This window comes from Dryas octopetala, chromosome 4, assembly GCF_963921425.1.
Source record: "Dryas octopetala chromosome 4, drDryOcto1.1, whole genome shotgun sequence".
NCBI lineage: Eukaryota > Viridiplantae > Streptophyta > Magnoliopsida > Rosales > Rosaceae > Dryas > Dryas octopetala.
The window spans coordinates 8910645-8938134 of NC_141369.1; the positions used below are offsets into that span (position 1 = coordinate 8910645).

The 27490-nt window shown below is 35.7% G+C and overlaps 1 protein-coding gene across 6 annotated transcripts; it reads right to left on the reverse strand.

Annotated features, from left to right (window-relative positions):
- Nucleotides 1–6329: 6329 nt before the first annotated feature.
- LOC147286550 (LEAF RUST 10 DISEASE-RESISTANCE LOCUS RECEPTOR-LIKE PROTEIN KINASE-like 1.4) lies at nucleotides 6330–21201 on the reverse strand. 6 transcript variants are annotated; one of them, XR_015122107.1, is made up of 5 exons: nucleotides 12718–14454; nucleotides 8559–8582; nucleotides 8126–8464; nucleotides 6820–8023; nucleotides 6330–6680 (listed from the first exon to the last, which is right to left on the reverse strand). XR_015122107.1 is itself a non-coding variant. In XM_086242773.1 (5 exons), the coding sequence occupies exons 1-5, from the start codon at nucleotides 13517–13519 to the stop codon at nucleotides 6651–6653; spliced, it is 2097 nt and encodes a 698-aa protein (XP_086098899.1). In that variant the 5' UTR covers nucleotides 13520–14457; the 3' UTR covers nucleotides 6330–6650. The 6 variants fall into 6 exon arrangements, 4 of the variants coding, with proteins under 4 accessions (XP_086098899.1, XP_086098900.1, XP_086098898.1 ...); XR_015122108.1 differs by having other exon boundaries at nucleotides 6808–8023; XM_086242773.1 differs by having other exon boundaries at nucleotides 7122–8023; nucleotides 12718–14457.
- Nucleotides 21202–27490: the final 6289 nt, after the last annotated feature.

A 27490-nucleotide genomic window follows, 5' to 3' on the forward strand; every position in this document is an offset into this window, starting at 1 on the left:
GTTAATTTGAAATTGATCTCAAAAGATCAACTAAACTTTCTCTATCTTCTGGAGCCGCCTCTTATATTATAAATTTAAGAGTATTTTAATGATTGAAGTATGCCATAGGACTACATACTCAACTATATATAAAACATTTACCATTTCAAAAGAATTGTAAAAGTAATGGAAGGAAATCATTTGAGAGTGCTTATGATAATAATGTTGGGATTGATAAGCCTTATCAAAGTAGTAGTGCAAGCAGAAGATTCTCCAACTCCCTCTCTTTCTCCTGCACCTCCCCTCTGAGTTTCGTCCTCCGACCTCTTCAATTGATGGATTTTTTCGTGCAGTTTTTCATGAAAAAAAATTTAAATGTATTTTTTATGGAACTCCTAAATTTTGTCGAAAACAAAGCCTCCTACCATTTTGGAATTGTGTGAAAAGAACGGTACCATACTGCATTGATAAATGAGAATCACAGATAGGTACCAAAGAAATGAAATTTGTGAGCACATGATTTTTGGATTAGGTATACATTAATATTCTTACCTCTAAGTTTAATTCCACTCATTCTAGTCTTTTTTGTTTTCGTAGAATAAAACAATTTCCTGCTTGTCATCATTGTAGTTTTCATCTTGATCGAGTCTTGTAGCCATCTACTGTCGAAGAGCTAAGTTGGTGTGGACTGTGGAATACTGATCTTCTTATGCCTTCCCACCTTTTAGAGTACTCCACTAATCTTGGCTTTGATGAATGGCTTAATTAAGCTTAGTCTTACTTTAAAAAGAGTCACTAATTCTGGTGTGCCCTGGAATGTGACATTTTGTTATATATGGTAATTGTTGGTTACTTTGGAACTGGACGAACAAAGAGATCTTTGATATAGATTTCTCCTTTCCCTTTCAGTCTCATGTGGTTATTGAGAGCATGGTCAATGAGTGGTTCTCGATCTGTTATTTCTTCCAATGGTTCTCCTAAGGATAAAACTCAGATTCTGATTGCTTGGACTCCTCCTCTTATGAATTGGGTTAAGTTTAATGCTGATGGGAGTTGAGTTACGGCTGATGGTGATATAAGTGCTGGTGTGCTTCTTCGGGACTGTGATGGCAGTTGGCTTGGTGGTTTTTCTGCTCATCTTGGGAAAGAGGAGGTATTAACTGCTGAGTTATGGGGCTTGTATTATGGCCTTGATCTTGCTTGGCGCAGGGGTTATTATAGACAGCTTCTGATAGAAATGGATTCTAGTGCGATGTGCGGTCAATCTTGTCTTGTAGACTGGGAGTTTGAATTACTCTCTCGGTACCCTTGTTGATGCTTGCCAGTGCTTGCTTAAGCGAGACTGGTGCTTTAGGCTCTCTCATGTTTTCAGGGAGAAGAATCAGGTCGTGGATCAGCCTCTGCTGCTTTATGCCACACTCTGGATCTTGGTTTGCTTGTTTTTGAAACTCCTCCTCTGAGTTGTGTGTCCCTTTTGTCTAATGATTGTATTGGCCTGGCTAGGGCTCATTTAGTGGCTTGTTAATTAGTCTTAGTTTTAGGGCCTTTGGCCCTCTAGTTCACAAAAAAAAAAAAAAAATGTAACACTTTCCATATATATATAATCATAACAAAATTACCATAGTTAATTATCATCCTTATTGTCAATTATATAAATATTAATCATTTCTTTTTTCATCTCACTTTGCCAGTACGAAGAAAATAATATTCAACCAAGGACAATAAGTACCACAAAAAGGGTGGGGTGGGGGGAATAGATCCTTACCTGATTAGTTAAATTTAATACACATATAATAGATGTATATAGATACGTTTTTGTAATACCCATGGTTCTCATACAAATTCTCTATATGAAATATGAAATAAGATCCAAAGAAAACCCTTTTCACCAAATTTAGTATTTTTCTTTTTTGAGAGAAAAGGCTCTTGGCCTATTAAAATTATTTTTCATCCAAACAGTTACATCACGAGTTAAAGACGAGAGAAGCCAAGATGGGCTCTCCTTAATCCAAACTAGAGGCTGATGACAATCTAAACCGTAACGTGCCAATACATGGACAATGTTGTTATATACACGAGGCCTGAAATATAGAGAAAACAACAAAGTGAAATGATGCATCAAAGAATATTTGATCTGTAACATGATTGCACCATAACTACTCAAATCAAACAATCACCTTCCCTAAGAGCTTCACGCACTGCCTCGCTCGGTGGGATCACTTTCTACTTGCAATGAGGTAAATCCCGTATGAAGCGCAATACGCATTGCCATAAAGAATGGCCTGTAAATTCAGTGGCTGTGGAATCCAAACAATCTATGAAAGAATAGGCATATATCCCCAACCATAAATTCACCTTTGTCATTGCGAATAACACCACCTTAGCCCATGCAGCACGACCCTGCTGCACCAAATTTAGTATCTTCATACTCATGGCATCAAAACTAGCAATATATTATTGGGTTGATTTCTCAAATTTGCCCTTGTGCCTTTTTCCTTTCTTAAACTTTCGTCAACGTTTAACTTCATCTTCTTTGTTCACTAATTACATAATTTTCTCTAGAATATATTAATCAATTTATTCTTTAATTCCATATATGTCATTAGACTCATTACCAACATCTGTCTATAAGTGTGTGACCCCTTACGTACTTCTTAGTTTGGCCGTGGAGTTTAAACCAAATTAAATCTCTTTAATTTTTCCCATAGTTCTCTTTAAGTTTTCCCATAGTGAGAATTAATAAAACCCCAACATTTATATGTTTGTTTTTACTTAATTTTTAATCTTAATTATCTATACTATTATAAAGTCATAAGAAGAATTTTGGTGTTACAGGCTTTACTATAATTAGGATTGCCTAAAATACCATTTCCTAACACAATTAATTAACCAAATTAACAATATCTTTTAAGGATAAAACTGTAAAAAAATTTCAAAAAAAATTAGAAAAACAAAACAGTTATAAAAGCACCAACCCTCTCTTTCTCTCTCAAGATAACAAACCACGCTATAGTCCAAGAAAAGAAGGTTAAACAGCATCTATATATATTATTACAAATAGATAAGTTGGAAAAAAAAAAAAAAGGTTTGTTGACTTTAGGGAGAATTTTTTTGTGTAACCAATTCAACGTATAAGGGTATTGTTGGACGACATGTTTATCTCTCTTAGGGTATAATATTAATAACATCCACTCATATTATGACACATATACTTGTTACACCATGTGGCGGTGTATCGATTACACAGAAAAAATCTCTCGACTTTAGGTACCAAATTTCAATGTGATTTTATTTTAACTATTAAAATATTTATGTCATTTCACTTTAGATACTAAATTTCACTTTAGATACTAAATTTTAATTTAGGTACCAACTTTAAAAAACATGGTTTTACCAAACTGTAACTGTTTAACCATCCCAACTTTTTATTGATTTGTTGTTTTTTCACTGTTTGCAAGGCTTAAAATTTAATGTTTAGTCTTTACGTTATAGGACTTCATCTCCCAAACCTAAATCAAAAGCACAAAACTCTTATAAATTTTGAAATTTTATGAATTTCAAACAGTCACAACTGTATAGCAAACTGATTTATGACCTAATCCAAAATGTTTTGTTCTAGATTAATACCTGTTACCCTCAAAACTCACGGCAAGATTCCGTCGAGAATCCTGGAAGGTAGCACTATAGTCCTAGTAGTTGCGAGGACGTGCCACTGTTCTCGGCCGAGATGGCCGTAACAGAAATTGTTTGTTTGATTAGTTGTGTGATTTGCGCCAGATCTTTCTTCTTAAATCAAGTGATTCTATGGCAAGCAAGAAACATGGACTTACCAAAGGCTCGAATTGCCTTGATCTTCAAGGACTTTTTAAACATCATAAGTTTATGTGACTATGGCTTCAAACTCATAAGTGCGATTGATATTTTGCTGGGTGATTGGATGAATGATGCAATAATAGACCTTAATAAAAAAATAAATATGCACAATCTAGTTTTCTTGGAAACAAGATACAATGGTAGTTCTAACAATGAACCTCATGATAAATACATGAAACTTAACTGTCAAAACTTAAAGGAAAATCAATACCAAGGAGGAAACCTCAGTAGAGCTACAAATAAGAAATGCTTAAAACTTAAGAACTCGAAATAATCAAATACTTAAAGTTTCTGAGTATTTGACTGAGAGGCTGGGAAATTGTGATGTTGAGAAGATGAAGATCTTGAGAATTTGGAGAAGGGTTGATGAACTTGAGAAGCTGAGGGGTTAGATCTTGTTTTCAAGATTTGTGTTTTTGTGTTTTTGTGTTGATCGTGGATCTTTATTTATTGGACTCCTTCTTATATACTTGAATTTCCCAAGTGTGAATGCTCAAATTGTGCTACCTGTCATGGGAACTTGTTCCTGACCAACTCTGCATGTCCGGCAGTGGAGGCTGCCTTTGAAACTTGTTCTAACAATGTCAGTCTCACATATATTCTTTTTGAAACTTGTTCTTGTCTGAAATGTTTCTTCTCATTATCTGGGGTCGTCATTTTACTTCTTGGGATCTGTGTCAATACTCTCTACTCAATCCATCGCATGGCATTCATTGATATCTCTGACTCTTGACAAAAAAGATGCTTCTTTGTCTTGATATTCTGCGAGGAGTTGAAGAAGCTATTCCCGGCCAAAACAAAGAACACTTGGTAACTTCTGAAATGTTATTCTTTCGACGAGAGAGACTCGCCGAAAACTATCTGATTTGCTTTGAAAGCGCACACCATAATCTTTGTCCACGTAGCACCTTTATTTGGACAACACGTGGTGACTTTCTTAAGGGTTGGGCTCATGAGTTGGGCCAACATTTGAACATGAGCTTGGCCTGATCATCGGGCCTTAGTGAATTTGGGATTGGCCATGCCTTTGGCCCAATACAAATTACGGTGTAAACAGTACCTAAATTAAAAAAAATTAGTGTCTTGCTGTTTTGCTGAAAAACTGTTTATATTTGGTATTTAATTTAAAAAAAAAATTGTAAAATAAGTAATTAATTTATAGAAAATTAGGATTAAATACCAAATATCAATAGTTTTTCAGCAAAGCAGTAAGACACTAATTTTTTTTAGTTTAGGTACTAACCTAGAGTAAGACATTTTGGATTAGGTCATAAATCAGTTTGCTATACAGTTGTGACTGTCGAACAGTCATAGTTATGACGGTTTGAAATTCATAAAAATTCAAATTTATAAGAGTTTAGTGCTTTTGATTTAGGCTTGAGAGATGAAGTCCTATAACCTAGAGACTAAAAATTAAAATTTAAGCCTTGCAAATACTAAAAAAATAACAAATCAATAAAAACTTGTGACTGTTAAACAATGATAGCTTGGTATAACCATGTTTTTTAAAGTTTGTACCTAAACTGAAATTTAATATCTAAAGTGAAATTATATAAATATTTTAGTAGCTAAAATGAACAAATATTGAAATTTAGTACCTAAAGTCAACGGACTTTTTAATTTAAGAAAGTAAAATAATAAAAATGATTGTGAGTTAAAATTGAACAAAAGAGTTGCAATTTTTGTAGTAAAAACTTCAATTGACATTTGACGTGCATGGTATAAGAGGCTAGTGCATTACAAATCCATGAATATGTGAGCAAAATAATGGTAGATTCTCCCAAAAAAAAAGAGTCATAGATTCATAACTCTTTTTAGGGTGTGAGTTGATTTTATTAATGATCGTTATAGAGGTAATGATCATTAAATCTACTTTAGGTTTGTTTTGGTCAAATAATTCACATAATGTTTTTAATGTTAAAAAGGTTCACTTAAATTTTTTAAATGTTAAACACCATATTATAAAATCATATTGCGTGTTTCAAAACAAGGTTGATCAATCTACTTGCTTTTTTTTTTTTTCCCTTCTTCATATTTTTCTTTTTGGATCGTGTATTCGTAGAGATCTATTGTAAGGTATAGATTTGTCCTTTTTGAGCTTAGGGCTTAGGAATTCTGCCTAAAACCTTGAAACTAAATTCTAAGACCAAAGCGATGAACCACTGTTGATCGAGCAAAATAAATTGTCTGAAAGTTTTATTTGATAAATTGATGAACATACCTTTTGTCAATAGTGTTGGAAAGTTTCTAAAGGTGAATTGCAATTATTGAACAGCTTCAATGTTTTTCATTTTTCTTTTAAAAAAATATAGACGTCGGTCAGCGTTGGCGCCAATTGATCGGCCCACTAAAAACTGGACCGGGTTATCACTCTTTTCAACGCTAATATCGTTTTGACAGGATATTTTTTTCGTTTTGAACTTATTGTATAGTCTCTTTTGCTGTTTTATTGATATCTAAACGACAATACGAACATATAAAATAAGTATGAATTGATTTTGTATATAAATGTATAATGATACATAATTGTATATAATAATTAAAATGACTCGGTAAGAGTTTGAAAGACAAACCGCAACCCAAAATTCTCCACCGTACAGTGTACAGGAGAAAGTATTGTACCGTGTATCCATACACCTAACCATGTACCAACTCGATCCACCAAGCAGAAGAGGCAAGAAGGAGATTTTGTTGAACCAGATAGCCTGAAGTTCGCCATCATTTCGGTCACATTTGCCTAGACGAGCTGGTTTCGTACCCAATTGCCTTCTTAGACTGCTCTCACCAGCTGACTTGGGTTAGATAGTTCTATCCCACCTCTTAAAAATCTGTTAGAAGTGAAAAACAGAAATAAAATATGAATTTTAGGATTGTCAAAAAAAAATATATATATATATTTAGGGGTTTATATAATGCCAAGTACTGAAAAAGTCTTTTCTAAGTAGAAAGATTTACCAAAAACCATACATTTGTGATATCTTGAAACTGAGAAGATAAATACCATAAAACATCAAACCATTGTACATAAAAACATTCCAAGTAGTGCTGAGAGCTTCATTTATTATGTACATTGCCTAGTCTTGTATCAACAACCAAAGAAAACCAACCATATGGAAAGACAACGAACTGTTCACCCACGCATTAACATCTGATTATGAGAATACAATACTTTTACCATCTACTTTAGAGCTGAAGCTCACCAAAAAAGGGGAAAAGGATTAAGGAAATCTGAACTGCTAAAAGGAACTAGGTGTGGTAGAGCTGCTAACCAATTTGTCAGTGGCAACTGAGTCTGGGGAAAGCGGGGGAGGCATATGCCTTAAAAGCCCAACATCATCTGCTCTAATATCCATGACCACTACTTCTGAGTTCTCTGTATCAAGATCTTCGTTTTGGATTGCTTTCAAACCTTCCAACACTTCTTGCATTGTTGGTCTCATGTCTTTCTCCTGTTGCAAACACCGGAATGCCAATTCTGCCACAGCTGTTGCCGTCCTCCTAACAGAATAGTTCTGCTCAAACCCAAGAAGAGGATCAACCAACTCATTCACAAGATGATTTTGGATCTTGTTGATAGCCATGTTAGCCAAATTTATATCATGCCGGTGCCTATTGGTGTCCACTGCCTGTAATGATGATATAAGCTCGATCAAGACCACCCCAAAACTATAAACATCACTCTTGTCAGTGAGTTGATAGCACTGGTAATACTCGGGATCAACATAGCCGGGCGTCCCTTGTGGAGCAGTTGACACATGGGTGACATCGTTGGGAAACAACCGTGACAGACCAAAATCAGCCACTTTCACACAAAAGTCGCCATCTAGGAGAATATTGTTGGTTTTGACATCACGGTGTATTACATCATTGCGATGAAGAAAAGCCAGTGCATCAGCTGTCTCTATGGCGATGCTCAATCGAACAGGCCAAGCGAGAAAACCGGATTGGACTCGTTTCCCATGGAGATGGTCAGCCACTGTTCCATTATCAATATATTCATAAACAAGGAGGAGTTCTCGGCTACGTCTTGAGGTGCATCCATACAGCTTCACAAGGTTCCGGTGCTCAAGACGAGTTAAGATCTCGACCTCATTCATAAACTGCTCGACACGTTTGAAATTATTTTCATAAAGTCGCTTCACTGCAACTACACGGCCATCATGTAGCTTACCTGTTCAAAAAATTAAAAGAATATTTTACGAAACATTAGTAAGTATTTAATGGTGAGTTAAATTGTTAACTGAAAGAGATGCAAAAGGAAGTATTTTCAAACCATAGTAAACAGTGCCAAAGCCTCCATCTCCAAGTTCTCTAGCAGAGTTGAAATGTTCAGTGGCTTCCTCTAATTCAGCATAGCTGAAGACCTGAACTCCAAAGTAAGTGCTCCCCCTTTCAAGGTCAGACTTTGAGGTAAAGGAGGGATAAGAAGGGATGCTTTGAGATTGAGAGACATTAGTTGAGGGAGTAGCAACGCTGTTGCTTGTAAAGGGTGTAGCAAGAATCTCTTTGCTTTGAGATAGTGCAGCTTGTTTCTTCTTCTTTCGTTGTAGGCAATAATAAAAATAGAATCCTACAAAAATTCCAAAAAGGATTGCACCTCCTACAGCAAGACCTGAAGATGAAACAAAATATTGCTCAAATTTTCTTCTCTGTGCCATGATTTCATTAGAAACATACAATATTTTATTAATGAAGTCAAATATTACCTATTGCTATCGGCGTCCCTTTCCCTGAAACAGTCACAAGATAGAGAAAACTGTTAATTGACATGAATAACCAATTGATCAAAGAAAAAAAAGAAAATAACTATGTCGAAAGATATATTTTTGGATTGATTTTCTTAAGAACATGTGGAATCGCCATGATCACAACTAATTAAAACTTATCTGAGATTTTGAATTACCCAATTACTATTTGTTAGAAACCAATCACATATATCAGGCTACAGATGCAGAAAGCGTGTCATTAAAAATGAAGCAGGCGAAACTTTAAGAAAGCCATTGTCTTCCCTCTCCAAAAAAAATACCCAAGGAACAGATAGTGCTACATTATAGCTCATCAAATGAGAAACAAAGGAAAGATCATTAGAGGGCACTTCACAATTTCACAAACAAGAGGCCCAAAGTGGTGGGGTGTCTCATAGCATGTTTATACTGGCAACATAAGCAAATGGTTGCTAACCATTTAGAAATTAAACATGTTGAGATACCATAATATTAACAATGACTAATAAAACGATGAAAAGCCGGACCACAACTGAACAGAAAGGCATGTATAGTAGCAAAATTAATCTGCTTCTAAGGAACTTATCATCTATTTGTTGCGTTTCGAGCTAGTCCTAAAAAAGGATTAAGAGAAAGCAGTGCATGAAGGTTGTTCCTCTGCTTGGTTTCAACAAAATCAAGCATACACCAGCGGTCCTAGTTTCACCTGCAATACTAGACATGAAAATGCTTAAACAGTGATATCCTAAACTTGATGTCAACAATGTCTGAACTCCCTAAGAATATGGTTTATGTTCGCATTTCTAAATCTATACTGTTTATGACTGGGGGCCAAAGAAGAAGGATGCAACAGACTTCTAGAAATAGTAAGTTCAACAAAGGAGATGAAACCAAAGCAAGTTCAAGAAACCAAAACACAGTGAACTTAGTTTTGGATGTTGGGCACTCAAAACACTACCTAAAAACAGTAAATTCTACCATACCCATTAAGAAAAAACTAAACTGAACTGAAGTAAAAGTTCAAAACTTGACACACACTATTGAATGAATACCTGCTGGGTCACACTGCCGATTGCCACAAATGCAAACGGGTTGGTTCGACCCGGAGTCAAACCCACAAACCCCAGCTACACCAAGACACTTAGCGCAATTCTTATCATACAGATTGGTATAATTAACATGGAAGCCCAACATGATCGCTTCCTTAAGCAGAGACCGATCCGTCACCAGCTTCGCCGCCGTGGTTTTGAGAATCGGCACCGTAATCCCAACGGAGCACTTGAACGTACTCATAATCGGGTCGAGCGGAACCGGCCCGATTAGGTAATAAGCGTCGTTGAAAGCCTGACCGTTGTTACAGTGAAACCAATTCTCGGGCCTTTGCGAAGTGTTCGAAGAAGAATTGCAGCCGTAGAAAATGGTGACGTCGACGTTGTCGTAATCGTTGTAGGTGAGGAAGGAGGGCACGACACTTGAGTTCGCGATTTTGCTTGTGCAGGTCTCGTTCCAGAGGTCCAATCGGGCCAGGGTTAGATTTTGATGAACCGGGTCGAGTCCGAGGACCCGGTAAGTTACGGACATGATGGTGAGTTCGGGCGAGTCGTTAGAGCAGTTGAGGTGGAACTCGGGCGGGCCGCAGTGGGCCGGGCGGGACCCGCCGGTGAACGGGTAGAACAGGTTTTGGAGCGGCCCGCAGCTGAAGGTTTGGGTGCAGTTGGGGAGGTCGGTGTTGGAGGAAAACGATGTCGTGACGCGGAGGGAGTGGAAGAAGAAGAAGAGAAGGAGCGGAGAGAGAAGGATTCGATGCATCGCGATCAGGGTAGGAGGAGGAGGGAGGGGTGCGGTGGCATTTGGTTATAGGGTGGTCTCGGCGGGAAGGGAAGTGGTTGGGGGAGTTTAGTACTGGTGAATTGGTTATGGCGGGTGATGGCTTGGCTGGCTGGCGTTGGTTGACTTGGACTGTTGTGTGTGGGAAACATCTTTTTGAATATCTTTTGGAGGCCGTGGGACAAAATCTGTGTTCTTTATGTGGATTTAGCACGTGTCTTTGTTAATGTGAATTAGGAAACGTTTTCAATAATTGATGGGCATTTAGGTAATTTGTAGGAATTAGAATTAGTGTGACCACTTGTCTTTTTTTTATTATTATTTTTTTATCTAGTCTTTTTTCAATTATTAATTTTGTAATTTTCTTTACATTTATTGGTGATGATTATTGATGGTACCTGATGATTATTGAATTGGAGAAGAGCTTGGTCCTTGGAATGTGAAAAGAGGAAAATGTTATACAAACTGTGGGCTTTCACTTTCAACAAAATTGCTCCGAAAGTTGGTAACTTCGAAAAGTTGAAGAAAATTTATGCGTTTTAAAGACTAACTTAATCTTTCTTCTAGAGTTTGAAAAATACAATTCTCCATTATTGTTTGAAATCACTTCAAGTAGTAAACAAGATTTGAACACTAATCAAAAAGGATTTGAGCATTACTTGAAAAGAACGCGAGCACTAATTAAAAAAGGGAACAATAAATGTGCTAGTTTCAAAATTTTCCTTAATTAATGAAAATTGAAAATTAGCTAAGAAAGATTTAGAGTAGCATATTCTTTAAAATACATATTCAAGTGGGAAAAATTTCAGTGCCTTTAATCTCAATTTGTTTATTAGGACTTTAAGAGTGCAACAACCACGCACATGAAGCCTTGTTTTATTGACCAACCATAGGTCTTTCTAAAGTATTAAAAATAGAAAGAACAATCTCAATCAAGAATTAATTTAATGTACCTATGCTTTAATAGTTTAATGAATGAGTGTTTTCTGAAATATCAAATGTAGATAAGTTGTTCGATGAATTCTACCTGGGGAAGTTTTAGTGCGTTTGTAATTGCAACAAGAACACAAGCTTTCAAAAAATTATACAAGTTGCCAAAAGGTTCAAAATTTTCACTGAATTTTGACACAAAGCGAAAAAATTGTTTACAACTTAAAATGTTAAAACGTAAAATGCTTTCAACAACAAAAAAAAAAGGGAAACATGTAGGGTTTCGGGCGATATTTTTAACAACAAATTAAATTGTTACGATGGAAAACATATACTTTGTGTAGTTATATGTTAATATTTTGTTAAAGATTATTCAAAGTTTAGAATAGATCTTGATATGAACAAATAAAAAACTGACAAATCAGTTGGGCTCTAAAATTTTGAAATTCATTTTTTTGTGGTTCTTGCAATATATATAATAATGTTATTGGCTGCCTAGATTACGAGAAGCCCTCAGTCCAAAAATGAAGAAGATTCCTAGAAGCCCCAACCAGTAATTAATATAGAAATAGTTTTCTAATAGCAATATGCCAAAATCCCATATACCCATGCCAGTGCACCATAACATGATTATCAGAACATGTACAAATGTTCTGACAAATTTTCAAATTGTTAATGCAAATACTTCCAAGCTTTCTATATGGACCAAGAAATGCAGAACATGATACACATGTGACGTGGGTACTTTGGTCTTGATGGCATCAAATGGGCAGCCTAATTGGAATATTTGGAGTTGAAGTTTCCAATTGAATGCCATGTGTGTGAGAGTAAACAGAAAAATATGGCAAAGGAGGAACTTAGATAAAATTGAGAACCTCCACTCTAGTAGTGAGAAAAATGGTTGGTAGTAAGTTTTAGAAAAATAGGAGAAACTTTAGCAGAAGACATAATTAGACTACCTAGAGCTCAGTAGTAGAGAAATGAAGCCAATTAAACACTATCAAAGTCACAATTTGGAGTCAAGATGCAGCTTTGTTACCATTTTATTGAAGTTTTCCTTAAAGGGAGGGACAACAAGTGTTTGATGAAATGCCTCTTAGAGGCAGTTCATAAGATTTTGCATCCCATCTAATAAGAAAGTCCCATTTGTCCATCAATGTAAATTTCATATGCCTCTAGGACCCAACTCAAAAACCAATCTAGTTTTGGGTTCTCAGTTGTTGCTAGACCAGAATATGTACTAAGAAAAGAAAGTAAGCAACAACTAACAATTAGTAGTTATCCTACACTCTAGAGGAGGAAGCTAAGGTGAGCCACTGATTTCTTATTATCTAGATAACCCATGTATGAAATGTTGGGAAAACCAAAGAAACGCATAGCATACCTCCACAGCTAGACGGATTAGGCCCATCCTTGCAGTAACAGGTGAACTCAGCTGAAGACGTATTGTACCCACACTGACCTTTTGTCCCTTCACATTGGGCACACAAGGTGTTACTCGCATCCCATTTCAACCCAAACCCAGAATCCAGAGCAGCAGCTAGATTCTCCTTAGACGAATTCAACGCTAATTGTGCAGCCGCGAATTGAGAAACCCGGGCAGTGACGGTTTTGCTGCAGCTTCCAAAATTACTACTAATATTCGAGATCCCGGAATTTGTGAGATTTTGTGTCACATAGTAATTGATGGAAGTGGTTGTGCTATTTATGCTGCAGTTAAACTGACTTGTAAGCTGGATTGGAAGTGGGATATTAAGCGGGGGACAATTGTAGAACAAGAGTAGTTCTTGAGCATCCAAAGCATATTCAACATGGCTGGAGTCTATGGTGGTATTGACAAGTGAGGAAGGACAAACGTTGTTCCAGTAATCAGCTTTAGCAACCTTGAGACTATTTGCGGTATGATTGATATCAAGGACTCTGAAATCTTCGTCCCCAAACGAGATCACCGGGGTGTCCCCGGTGCAGTTCAACTTGAACTCGGGGAAGCCACAGTACTCCGGCCGGCTTGATCCCCAGAAAGGGTAGCCGATATTTGGAAAGTTTGCGCATTGGAATGATGCGCTGCAGTTGAGGTATTGCTGATCATCAGCACACCAAGTTTTTGGAACATGAGATAATAAACATGTGGTAATTGTGATCATGAGGAGTAGTAAAGAGATCTTTTGGGCAGGGTAGGGTTCCATGTTGAGAGAGAGAGAGAGAGAGAGAGAGAGAGAGAGATGGAAGGATTCAAAGTTGGAAAAAAGAGAAGATGGAGGTGAAAATGGTCTTCATATCTCATACAAGGTCGAAGGTCATGACAAAAGAGGTGGGGTGGGGGGAGGAAATTAACATGGGGGTGGATGATTTTTTTATTTTTATGTGGTTGTTTATTTTTATGTTTAAATAGAAGGTTCTATTGGAACGTTAGGATTGGAGTCCTAGTCAATGGAAAATTTTGGTGACCAAGTCTTTCTAACATATTCATGGTCAACTTTGCAAGCGGTATCTGCACGAAATCTGAATTAGTTGTCAAACAAATCAGCCCCCTTGATAGAAAATTTGCTGAGCCTTCAATTAATTGTTTACCTAAACCTCTGCATTCAGATTGAGACTTATCTTATATTGCATATGGAAGATGATCAAAGTCAACAAAGGGTGACTCCCGTTTTAATATCTTAATACTTTAATTAACCATCTAATGCCTGGACTAGTGGAGGGGGTATTTGTATTTCTTAGGCTGTCTGGAGCACATAATTAAATACTGCAAACTCTAAGAACATTTATGCACCCCAGGGACCAAAATCACCAAAATTTGAACAATCTTAAGGGTGTAAATGGAAACTTGAATTTACTCTTGGGCCAATATTGACTTGGGGTTGGGGTGCTCAAAACAGAGGAATACTTGTGTTTGGCAATCTCCTTGAGATAGAATCTAAGCTATTTTCTGTTTCTGCTGGTAGTTCGGCTCTAACTAGCTACTGGGTTCTTATCATGGACCATATAGCACATTCCAATTTTTGTCATGGGTTCTTTCCTTAGCATACAAGCCTAAACAGGGTTTACAACCAATTAATCATTTAAAACAAAGGCTTAAGTAGCTCGGAGACTAGAATGGGATAAAAAGTGTGGAGCCACCAAGTCTAGAATTAAATGGGCATAAAAATTTCTAACATCTTCCAATTAAAGATCTGTAACTTTGTATGAGAATGACAAGGGACATATAGACATACCTTTTGGTGAAGTGGCTGGAGTTGGAGCAGGTGCATTACCACCACATGTAGCTGAATAGGGTTTGTCTTGGCAAAAGCAAAGAAATTCACCATTACTAGTGTCAATCCCACAGTTTCCTCTTGAATCCTCACAACTCTTGCATTCATCACCATTAATCTGCAATCTCAATTCAAACCCATCATTTATCGCATCATCAATAGTCGTTTGAGAGGCCTCTATAGCCAGAGCCGCGGTCTCCAAAACCGGAACCTTTACCGCATTTGTACAGCTCACAGAAGATTCAACTGAAGCATCTTTTGTATAATAGTAAACAGTGGTGGTTGTACCGCTTATGTTGCAAGACTGCTGAGTCGAAAGCCCCGGGGTGGCAGGGATATTACAGCCGTAGTAAAAGGACACGTTTCTAATCCCAGAAGTGGGATAACTAAACAGAGCGAAGTTGAGGGTCGTGTTATGAAAACTCTGGGGGCAGATAGTACCCCAGTAATCCTGTCTAGCAACTTTTACGGTCGGAGGACTAGCAGAAGTCATTTCTAGGATTCTGAGCTCGATATCGATGCTGGTGATCACTGGGATGTTGTTTTTGCATTGGACCTCGAACCCAGGTTCACCACAGTAATTGGGTCTGTTTACTCCCCAAAAGGGGTACGTGATGTTTGTGCTGCCCCCGCAGTCAATGGTTTGGTTGCAGTTTGTATAGTATGAATCATCTGCGCATAGAGATAGCTCGAAGTTGATTGAAATGAAGGAAGTGATCAAAAGGAAAGGAAGCAGAAACTGAAGCAGAGGAGAATCCATGTTTTAGAGGATTGAAGCAGAGGTTGCAATGAAAATGGAAAGAGTTATGGTTGTTGTGTCATTGTAATATAGTTGTTGTACGCGCCAAGTCTTGAATTATAGGCCTTTGAAATATTCAATGAATGAGATAGATAGAACTTGAAGAGGCCTAATCTTGTTTTTTCCCTGTTACACCAGCCAACGCTATACGGCATAGACTAGTTTTTTTAAGTCTACTTGAATGAATATGCTTTTATTTGGGTTTCTAATTTTCTAACCCACTCAAATGAGTTGTGGATTGTTCTCTATTGAGGGATGGAAAATATGGTTCTTCCAGAAGGTGGAGACAAAGTCAATGGATGATGGAGTTAGGAAAGGTACCACCAAAAACACTAAGCGAAATGGTTATAATAGGAGAAAATAAATTACTATAATATTGCCAATGTAAAGAACATGACAAGAAGGAAATAATAAACATAGAAGAAGATTCCATGACTTTTGTTTGGGGGCCAACCCCACAGCGACAGGGAAATATGCTCAAACAATATTAAATATCTAACTTCTTTTTGGGTTTAAAGGCGAGGAGAAGGTTTTATATGTGTGAAGAAGATGACTAGATGAGTACTTTACCACTTGAGCTATGAGCCCTTCAAAGGAATCTAACTTAAGATAAAACACAAGTCAAATTCAAATGTAGAAGCCCAAAACAAGAGAGAAAACAAATGGAAGAGGGGAAATATTTTTTTACTGATGAAAAGGAAGTTACATCTTATTATAATCTGCAACATCAACGTTTGCATTCGTAACTTAACCCTATAAGAATTTTTTACATTTTAGGGAAGGCAAAATAAAAATTATTTGAATTTTTTACATTTTAGTACATATTTGACTTTGAAAATAATGTAAACATTAGTTTTGACAGAGTCCATACACATGTGACGTGTGTGCTTGACAATGCATTACATCTTGTGTATGGGCAACTTGGAGACAGAGACCACACCGTAGGTTTTGTTTAAACCTCAACTTAGAGGTAGGCTTGTCTAAGGATTATCCTTAATACTAAACTTAGGTTAGAACATGTCTAGGACTCTTAGGAAAACAAGAAGATTAAACGAACTTGGTCAGCAAATTAGGATTTTGCTCGGACACCCAATTACCTCGAATTTTCAAAGGATGTGCTGTAGTCAGAGCTTAGTTAGCCTCTTGAATGTATCTGTTAAGATCAACCACTTGAGGAGGTAAGTTTTCAGTCATTACCGTGTCCTATTACTTGAACTTAAATGTCCATTACTGTGAATACTGACACATTGAGCACAAACAAAAGACTCGCCCACGCAGCTTAGGTTTGAGTTTGGTTATGTCTAACACCTTTTGTGTTGTAATGAGTTAAACGTGCAAATCTAATATCTCGAGAATGCTTTAGTAGGAAGTGTTTTTGCTCACTAGCACTTTTATTAGTAACATTTTTGCTAAAAGAACGTAAAAAATTAAATTATTTGAAAATACTAGGGCTGGGCACAAACTCGACTAGCCCGCCAAACCGAATCGGGTCGGGCCCACGTCACACTAGAAGAAACTGGCCCATATACTCGGTTGGGCCCACAACTTGTTGGGTAGTTTTCGGTATGGGCTCTTCCGCCCATTAACAACCCAGCCTGCCCGACTCCTTTTTCTCTCTCAAGTTTTCTCTCTTTTCTTCTCTCAGTCCTTACAGTGACCTCATCTTCTTCTCCTCTCTCCTCTCTCTTATTTGCTCCCTCCTCTGTCCAATCTGCCGCTCTCTCATCTCTCCGATCTGCTCTATCCTCTCTCTGATCTTCTCTCTCCTCTCTTCAATCTCATTTCTCCTCGCGGATATACCTCTCCGATCTCAGCTTCTCTTCTCTCTATCTAAACCGAGCCGATCGACAAGATTGCAGACGGTTACGAGCTGGAGACACTCTAACTCGAGACTCTTGGGGCGGTTGGCGGCTTGGGTCCCAACCCGACTAATGCCCACCCCTAGAAAATACTTCCCCAATTCTACCAAAAGTGTTGACTATTTAAAAATGATTCGGCCTTCTAAAAATACTATCAAATAGGTCCTAATTAAGTTCACCAATTTATTTTTTTATTTGGGTCTAAGGTTTCTAGCATCCTAGCTAAGTCGTAATATACCCTAGCTACTAGGCCCTCATTAACATATTGTAACTCGATCACATTAACACAATGCAACATTAACATGACGAAAAAAATGCAAGTGAAAATAACATTCTTAATTAACTTATTTTTTAATTTCATTTAGAGCTTTTGGTTAATTAGTCTTAAAGATTTAGGGCTAAACCTCTAAACTCTAAGCTCTAAACCTCATAAACAATATATACTAGATTATACTCTAATAAACTGCAATAAGCCCTACTCCACTCTAAAATCTAAATCCCAGCTAGCTAGCTACTAAACCATTTATACATAAGAAATAAATAAAAAATTAATAAAAATTAAAAGAAAATAAAAATTACCCGTCTCTATGCTTGACAAAAGTTAAATTGTCAATGATCATTTGATTTAATGAATAACACTCAATAGTTATTAATAAAAAATAATAATAATAATGTCAAGTTGCTTATAACAACTAAATTGCAACTTTTGCAGAGTCTTATTAGAAAACAAAGATTTTTTTGGGACATATCACAAATTTACTCTTTATTTGGAGGAACTAGTTCCTAAACAATAACTAGAGTTACTAGAGTCTTCCTTAAGCTATAAAATAAGACATTGTGTGATCTCTTCAACTTGCAATAGGTATATAAAACCCAAAAAGAAATATCCTAAGTTGAGCATCCAACATGGGCCCAAATTTATATATTATATTTATTTTGAAAGGGACATGCCATCTAACTTAGCTAAATTAACTTCAACAGTACTTTGACCACCAACTTGGTCTCAAATTGTGATGGAAGGTTAACACTTAACACCCAGTTATTTAGAGCTGTATATGCTCCGTAAAGGTTCTGTTTCATTAAACTCCATTAGAATTTCAGGCCAAAAGAAAAAGTCTTTTAGTATTTTCGTATTCTACGTACAATTATAGTAAAAATGAATAGAAAAAGTGACTGAATTGGTCTTATACTACTTTATTTCTAGGGATGTGGGCAGGTTGGATCAACACCACCAATCCGAACATAATCCGGATTTTTAAGTAATTTAGATAAAGATAATTGAGAAATTAATTAAACAAATACGGTCATAATTTTTTAGGTCCATTGATTTTAGGTACCAAATTATAATATTTTTTCATTTCAACTACTAAAACATTTATGTCATTTCAGTTTAGGTATTAAATTTCAGTTTAAATACCAACTTTAAAAAACATGATTATATCGAGCTGTGACTGTCTAACAGTCATAACTTTTTTATTGATTTGTTGTTTTTTCAATATTTGCAAGGCTTAAACTTTAATATTTAGTCTTTGGGTTATAGGACTTCATCCTCCAAACCTAAATCAAAAGTATGAAACTCTTAAAAATTTTGATTTTTTTATAAATTTTAAACATTCACAATTGTAACTGTTCGACAGTCACAACTGTATAACAAACTGATTTGTGACCTAATCCAAAATATTTTACTCTAGGTTAGTACCTAAACTAAAAAAAATTAGTATATTGCTGTTTTACTGAAAAATTATTAATATTTGATATGTAATCCTAATTTTCTATAATTTTTTAGCCCAAATTAAAATTGGAGTAAGCATGGGTTTTGAAATCTCTAATATGAGTAATACATATGAGTAATAAGAAGAAATTATATTTATTTATTGTAAGCATATATTATATAATATGCTTAAAACAAAAATTATGGTATCACATATGTCGTGCATAAGTACTTTATTGATTGAATCCCAAGTTTCAATATTTTTGAACAATAAATTTGGGTTGTATGGACAAAATAACTTGACCATAGATGAGTAGACCTTCTAACCCGCCCATGCCCTCCTTATTTTTTTCTCAAGCAAATTGACTGGATCCAATTGATACAGCAAAATCTGCATAACTTGTTGTTTGGTCGGAATATAATATTCATTACAACCTCACCCATATCTCTTTCTCACGTCACCTATACTTCATGCTACTTGAGCTAAGACTCACCAACTTTTTTTGCCTGTATTATCTACTTGATTTAGACAGTTGGCTACGGAATTCTCAATGGCTTTCTAGTCAGAGTGGCGATGAACCAAAATATTCCGCAAATTTCTGTATCGGGGCATGTGGTTTTTTTCTTTTTATTGCGCTTGTTATAAACTACATTTTAATAATTTATTTCTCTTTTTTGTAGTCAGTGTTATAATTAGTAACTTCAAACCCTTTCTGAAGGAGAGGACTGGGTCCTCCATTACTATTTACTCCAACATCAGGTCAGGTGTTAAGGAAATTCTCCCTATATTTGTTCCTGTTGTCTCAATTTGGCAAAAAACTTACAACTAATGGCATACATATTTTTTCTCTCACAACATTTTCTAATGCAGTAATGCTACACTTACCACATTTTTATACCACAATTTCATACCATCTTACATGGCATTCATACATTGGACACTACAAATTAAAAAATAAAACCTAAAAAAGAAAAAGGAAATACCCTTCCAATAAAGTAATGACACATCAGGTGGGATACAAATGTGGGAAAAAAAATGTGGGATAACTAGCATTATTGTTTCTAATGTGTTAGTCATGAAGTTTTTCTCCTCAATTTTACTCAGAGTATGATGAACTAGTCACACAAGTAGAGTAGCCAATTTTGTATTTTTTTAGTAAAGTAAAGTATGCCAATTTGGCATATGACTATGGTAAATTGGTACTCGACTAAAACCCAATTGCACACTAGTCACATCGACAAAGTTGTTATAGGAGGAGCTAGTGTGCTGGTGTGCCACTACTTTCCCTTAAGAATTGGGTAAGTTTTGGCAGCAAATTAATTCAACTTAAAAAAGCAAATTAATGCAATCCTAATAGCATATACCCATTTGGTTCGTTTGTAATTGTACGTACCTTTTGCTGGTGCTGCTGCCGGCCCTGCAGCTCCAGCTGCCGGCCTTGAAGCTGCTGACGTGGCAGAACATGTCGTGGGTACAGAAGTCTGATCTTGGCAGTAGCAAATGGTGTGATTCACATTCCGATCATACCCACAAACTCCCTTGGAATCCACGCAGTCACCACATTCCGCAGCATCCACCATATACTTCACCTCAAACCCTTTTCTTACCACCTCTTCCACTTCCGTCAAATTCTTGTTACTCTGGAAATTGTAACTCGTCGTCGCAATCCGAACACTCACGCTCTCCTTGCACAGCGGATTGCCCGGAACAGCCCCCAGTACAACATGAAAATCCTCATAAGTTTCGCCTTCGGGGCAGTTGAACTTCTCAGCGACCGGAACGCCATCAGAACAATCGTACAACAATGTGACATCCAAAGAGCCCGGAACGTACTCGAAAAAATTTGTATCGAGGACTGTGTTGCCGAAAATTGGTGAACAAATTTTGTCCACGTAGTCATCTCGGATAATATTGAGTGTTTGGGATTCCTGGTTTATACCCAATACTTGGTATTTGACCTCCATGATGTATATAAGGGCGACATTTTTGGCGCAATTGAGGTTGAGTTGGGGGTAGCCACAATTATCTGGCCTGCCGTCTCCCCAGAAAGGAAAACCCACTTTGGTGATGCTTCCGCAGTTGAAGGTGTTACTACAAGTTTTGTACCCATCGAAGCTTGAAGATGGAGGAATATTTTTGATGATGAAAACCAAGAATGTGAAAGATAAAAGCCAGGAGTTCATTTTCATTTCAGGGGAAGAGAAATTGTTGCAGAAATGAATTAATATTCTGAGGATGAATTGATGAGTTTGGTGGTTGGAGGGAAGCTAGGGAGAGAGGGCATGCCCTATTGATCTAGTCAAGCTAGGGAGTAGAGATGAGACGGTGATCGATCGTGACGTTATTGAAAGATTGTGATGGACTTGGACAGGTTTTGTTGACTTGATTAAAGGTTTTATTAATTTAATTAAGGCTGGCCAAAAGTTTCTTATTGTGTATGAGATCATCTGCTCTAAGTCAGCAACATTAAATGACCTAAATCTTAGCCCAAGCGAAATGGAAAATGCTATTTAGTTCAATTTTGTTTTTTCAATTAATTTTTTTGTTAATTTACATGCATAGCATTATTATGTAGGGTGTCACAATTTATTTTTTAATACATGCAATGATGTACTGCGCATACCATATTAAAATGTTACATTGGTTGAGAAAAAAAGTTGGTATATGCAACATTTAGACTCAAATTTTTGTTTGTATTTATTAGAAATAAATCAAATTCAAAGTTGATCTGAATTCGAATAAATAAAAAACTCTCGGTGAAAAAAATTTAATGAGTGTAGTAGTAATTTTTAATTAAGTTTTGATAGCATTATAAACTAACTAGCATTGGTTCATCAAATTCCACCAACCTAATACCAACCTGACTGGAGTTTAGATACACATGTCTCACAAACTTCCTGTAATGGTTGTTTACTTTCGAGAAGTTATTAAAGAAAAAAGAATTATTTTAGTATTTCTGTATACGGTTCTTAAGCTTATTTTCAAAATACAGAACTATCTTTCTAGCCATCCGTTAATCAAATGATTTTTTTTTTTTTTTGCCGTTAATCAAATTAAATTTTTAAGAACAGTACTTCTCTTAGTCTCCTCTACTTCTCTCTCACAAATGCATGTTTATTTTGGTTTTTAATTGAATTTATAAATTAATTTTTAATTTATTTCAAAAAAAAAACAAAAATAAATATGTATTTCAGAGAGGAGGTTAGATCAGCCCCTCTAACCAGGGACTGAAGTAGATATTGTTCGATCTTTAAAAAAAGAAAGAAATTCTTAAAAGTATTAATTTGTGCTGATTTTTTTTTGGCCACTAATTTGTGCTGATTTAACGTTACAACTACATATGCAAGTGGAACGAGAAATTAAGAAAATGGGGCCTAATTGGCTCTTGAAAGGTGAGTGTGATGGAAAGATAAGAGCGAAAACTTTAGCAGTGAAGACAAAAGTGTGACCACCCCAGGAGCTTTGCGTGTTGGCCAAAGCTTTTATCTCATTCACTAGTTCTTTGGACTTGGCAAATTCTCTAAATTGGACGTGCCTAAAGGGCCATATCATGTGTACAGGCTTGCAAGTCATATGAATGAATGAAAACTTAATTGAACATGAATTGGAAGTGGTTCTGCCTTCTGCGATCTCTTCCCAAATTACGTAGAAGTTGTATGAGTTTGAGAAATATTTATTAAATAAATTTCTTTTTTTCTAGCTTCTTGAGTTAAGGAAGTGGGATTTAAACCCATGGTATGAGAAGTTTTGAAAGAACTTTATATTAATTTATTGAGGATTTAAATGAGTTATGCTATATTTAATTATCTTGAGAATTTCATTTAAAAAAAAAAAAAAGATAAATAATTTATGATTGGGCATTTTATTTTGAAAGGTTTTATTACTTAAATTCAAGTTCTTTAGAAATGGCTATACTCAATTTCTTAATGGTTTATATGCATGGAAATGATTTCACTCAAGCAGTTTGCATGATTTGAGGATGATTTATTAAGTGGATTGATGAAAGAGTTTAAATATATGTTTCTATATATAATTTATATATTTTACTCATTTATTAAATATGGCTATTCGAGTTATGAAAAGCAATTTCAAATCGCTATATTAGTACTTTCTCTCAGCATGTACAGTTTAATTTTGCACTTGCTTATAGATTACTCGGTAGTGTATGACAGTTATTTACGAAGGTCTTTGAAACCCATTAGAGCACACAAAGAGGCTAATAAAATAAAAAGCATAGTGGAGCAAAACAGGTGGCAAGCAAGGAATAAAATTTCGGATTTCGAGCAAATTTCGATGAAAATTTCGACGGAAATTTTGAAAATTTTTAAATTTCGACAGAAATATTAGACGGAAATGACAGAAATTGCTATCAAAATACGGAAATTTTGAATGAAATTTTACCATATGTTTATTTAATATATTATCTACTAAATTAATAAAAAACATTGAAGAAATAAAATTATATAATAAGTTTCATGTGATATAAGGTGAATATAATGCGCGCTGGAGCAAATACTGTTAAATAAAATTAGTATATTCTTTATATTCTATAATCTATACATTAAATCCTATATACTCTATATATCCTAATACTCTTTATACTCTGTAATCTATATACTAAACCCATATACTTTATAATTTATACTCTATATTGTTTATGATATGGTATAAGATATTAGGGTTTAGGTCCTTTAGGGTATTTTTAATTATTTTTTATATAGAAATATATTAGAGTTTAGAGTTTAAAAATAACTAAACGAAATCTCAAAAGAGTCAAACGAAATCCTAAACTCTCTTTTTTCTTTCCAATTGCCCAAAGACCCCAAATTTCAATCAACTCTTAACCTTTTATTTTTTTCTTAACAATTGTTCGATTTAAAAATATAATACGATTTTATAAGTTGGATTATAACTTTTTCTAATCTTTAAATGAAAAGATAAGGAATATAATTATTTGTTCATATTACTAACTTACTATATACTTTTATGTTGACCAAATATGGCCATAACTTATGTGCTGTCAAAACTGCCAAAGATCACAACACACCAATTTTGGCCATCACAAGTGCATCAACACGTACCACCAACTTTGGCTATCTGAAGTGTTGGTCAAAGATTACCAACTTTTTATTTTTTTCTCTTTTCTTTTTTTTTCTTTCCTTTCTTTTCTCTTTCTTTTCTCTTTCTTTTCTTCATTTTCCTCTCTTTTTCTTTCCTTCCTTTTCCTTCCCTTCCCGTGACTCTCTCTTCTCTCTTTTCTTCTCCCAGCCCATCTCTTTTCTTCTCCCAGCCCATCTCTCTTCTTCCCTCTCATTTCTCTCTCCCAACCTAGTAGCGCATCGCACATCTCTTCCTCCTTCTCCTCTTCCTCCTCTACTCACCGATCGCTTCTCCCTCCTTCTCTGTTGGTTGCGTTTATTATGAACTGTGTTTTGCTGGGTATATTTTGGCTGGGTTTGAACTATTTTTTACAGTTTTGCTGAGTTTGGACTTTGGACAGAGAGGGAAAAAACAGACAGAGCAGCGGTGAGCCAAATTTTTGAAATTTCGAAAATTTCAGCGAAATTTTTACGAAATCTGGATGAATACTTGTTAAAATTTCCACACCTCTGAAAAACGAAAATTTCGCCGAAAATTTCGAAATTTTATTCCTTGGTGGCAAGTCGTAAGAGTTTGATAATAAAATAAAGAAAGTTACACAAAAAACATAGTGAAGCAGCGTTAATTATGCTAGGCTATCAGAGAAAAACCGGTGGCAATATTGTAATTTTGATGCATCTTAATGACTTTTCTCACACTTGATTAGGGATGGCAAAATTTCCCGCCCCCGAAAATCTCCGTGGGAACCCGCCCCAATTAAGCGGGTATGGTAATACCATCTCTGTCCCCGTCTTGTCCCGTATACCCGTTTAATAAAAATATTATATTATATAATTATATTTTAATTTATTAACTTAATTTTTGTTGTATGTCTTTAAAATTTAATAGTGTTATCTTTATGATTTAGTGTTATTGTAATATCCTATGATGAATTTTAATATATTTTATCTATTATATTATATATTTATGTTAATTTGGTATGTTATTAATAAAAAAATTATTTTTTAAAAAAAATAGGGGCCCCGAATATCCCGGATGGGGACCTGATTACTCGACGGGGCGGGTATAGTATTGGCAAACCCGCCCCGTTGCCATCCCTACACTTGATTCATGCCTTTTTAAAAAGTGGACCACTACAATACCTTACGGTAGCCGGTGGGCCGTGTAATCAGTTTTTTTTTTTGCAATTGGACTTTAAAATAAAATCCTTAATTATATGTATAATAGATAAATATATATATATATATATAAGAAATTATAATTTAAACACTAATGATCTATTTATGCGGGCCCTCAATAACACATCGCATGAATTTGCTACACATATCATAAAGAAGAGGAAAAATAGTGGCATAGAAGTATAGAAAAATATTTGTGCGTCTCTTGGCCAATATCCTAGTAGTAAAAGGCTTCCTTTGGGAAATACCTAGAAATAAAAGGTCAAGTAAGACACCTATACCAGTAAGAGGCCCAAAAAAAAAAAAAAGGTAAATAAGGCTTTTTCATCGGGGTCCAGCTGAATAAGTTCGAGTTTGTGCCTTGTGTTTTTTTTTTTTTTTTTAACATATATATTATTGGTTTATATATAGTGTGTTTATTTGATCTTGTGTTTTTATATTCCCCTTCCCCCCACCAACATAACATACATAAGATTTTAGCTCTGTCGATGGAGTTATAATTGGTGCTACTTTGACGATGTTTCCTATTATTTATAAGGATAGGTTTTGTCACGCCCAAAACCCCAGTCATATGATATCATACCTTAGGTTGTCTTTAGTGTTGAGAGTGAGAGTGAGAGTGAGAGTGAGAGTGAGAGTAAGAGTGAATAAAAGCCCTCAAATGTCAATTAGTGCACCGGAACGTGAGAGTGAGAGTGAATGAGAGTAAAATTTGAGACCAATATATGCATGCAAACATTGAGAGTGAGAGGTTGAGGTTTGGTGGGGCCCACCAAACAAAATCACATGTGGCATGGTTAATTAAGAGAAAGTGGGGGTGGTGAAATACTAAGGCAGTCCTCTTTTAAATTTGGGTTTGTATAATGGTGTTGGTATTAATTAAAAGCAGGGGGTATTAAAGTAAAAAAATGACATTGTGAAAGGGTGTCGACAGGAGGGGGGCCCGCGTGATAGACCCGGTCTCATTCCCAAAGCACACGCGTGTGAGGGACAGACGGTCCAAATCTTTAGACCGTTTTTTTTTTTGGCAAAAAAGAAACATACATGTAGCGCCGATCCCACCGTCCAATGAAGTAATCATTGGTGATCAATGGCTGTAAATAAATGATCGTTATAATTAGGAAGAAAAAATACAAAAAAAAATTAGAAAAAATTAAATAAAATTTCCAACGGCTATTTCATCACTTTTCCTATAAATTGAGCATTCATATCTCATTTTTTTCACACATCTATCTATCATTTTCACTCACCCATATTGTAGACAAATTTTCTTTTCAATTTCAATCATGGTAAACTAAGGGTCCCAATTGGTCCAATGATGAAGATATAGCTCTAGTTGAAGCTTGGATGCAGCTTTCTCAAGATTGTTGTATTGGCTCCCATCAAAGAAACATGGATTTTTGGTGCAAAGTGTACGATGAATTTATTCGGAATTGTCCTCAAGCCCTGGCTCATGGGCGACAACTTGGGGCGGTCCAAGCTCACTTCAAAAAGATAGGGCAAGCCACCACGAGGTTTGTACAACATGGTTTCAAAACTAGATTGTAAGGTTTGTACAGCATGGTTTCAAAACCAACCAATAATGCAATACTGTATATGCAATGCTGAAGGAAAAATACAACTTTGCCACTATTGTACAGTGCTCTCACTCTCACCACTATAGATAACCTTAAGGATCTCATGAAGTACAATACCCAATTTTCTAGACATTATATTCCTAAGTTCCTCAAAATACGTAAGCCCTATTTTATTAAACTGGATTGGATCAAAGTTGGATTAGCAATGAGTTAATGTACATTCAAATGAAAAGTACTCTTGATCAAATGAAACCCCAAAGATTACACTCAATTGATGAGCCAAGATAAATAATTTATAACTTCTACAAATTAGTTAATAGATATAAAATGAAAATAAGTTTGTCCTCTAGATCGCCTATTGCCATGTTTTCTCCACACAGAATCTTCAGGATTACTTGTATCTAAAATCTATGTAAGAGTGAGCATCACCAAATTAATAAGTTGATCATGCACTCGGCTCACCCACTAAAACATTTGCAGACAAGAAAATAGTTTTGTACGAAAATAATGTGTAAGTACACTGGATGTATAGACTACGGTGTGGCAAGAATGTACTCAATATTAAAAAGAACATTTTGAGAAATTAAATCACACACAAAATAACCATTCACATAAGCAACACAAGATATTTGTGACACAAAAAATGTCACTCCCCAAAACCCAAGTACGTAACAGCAG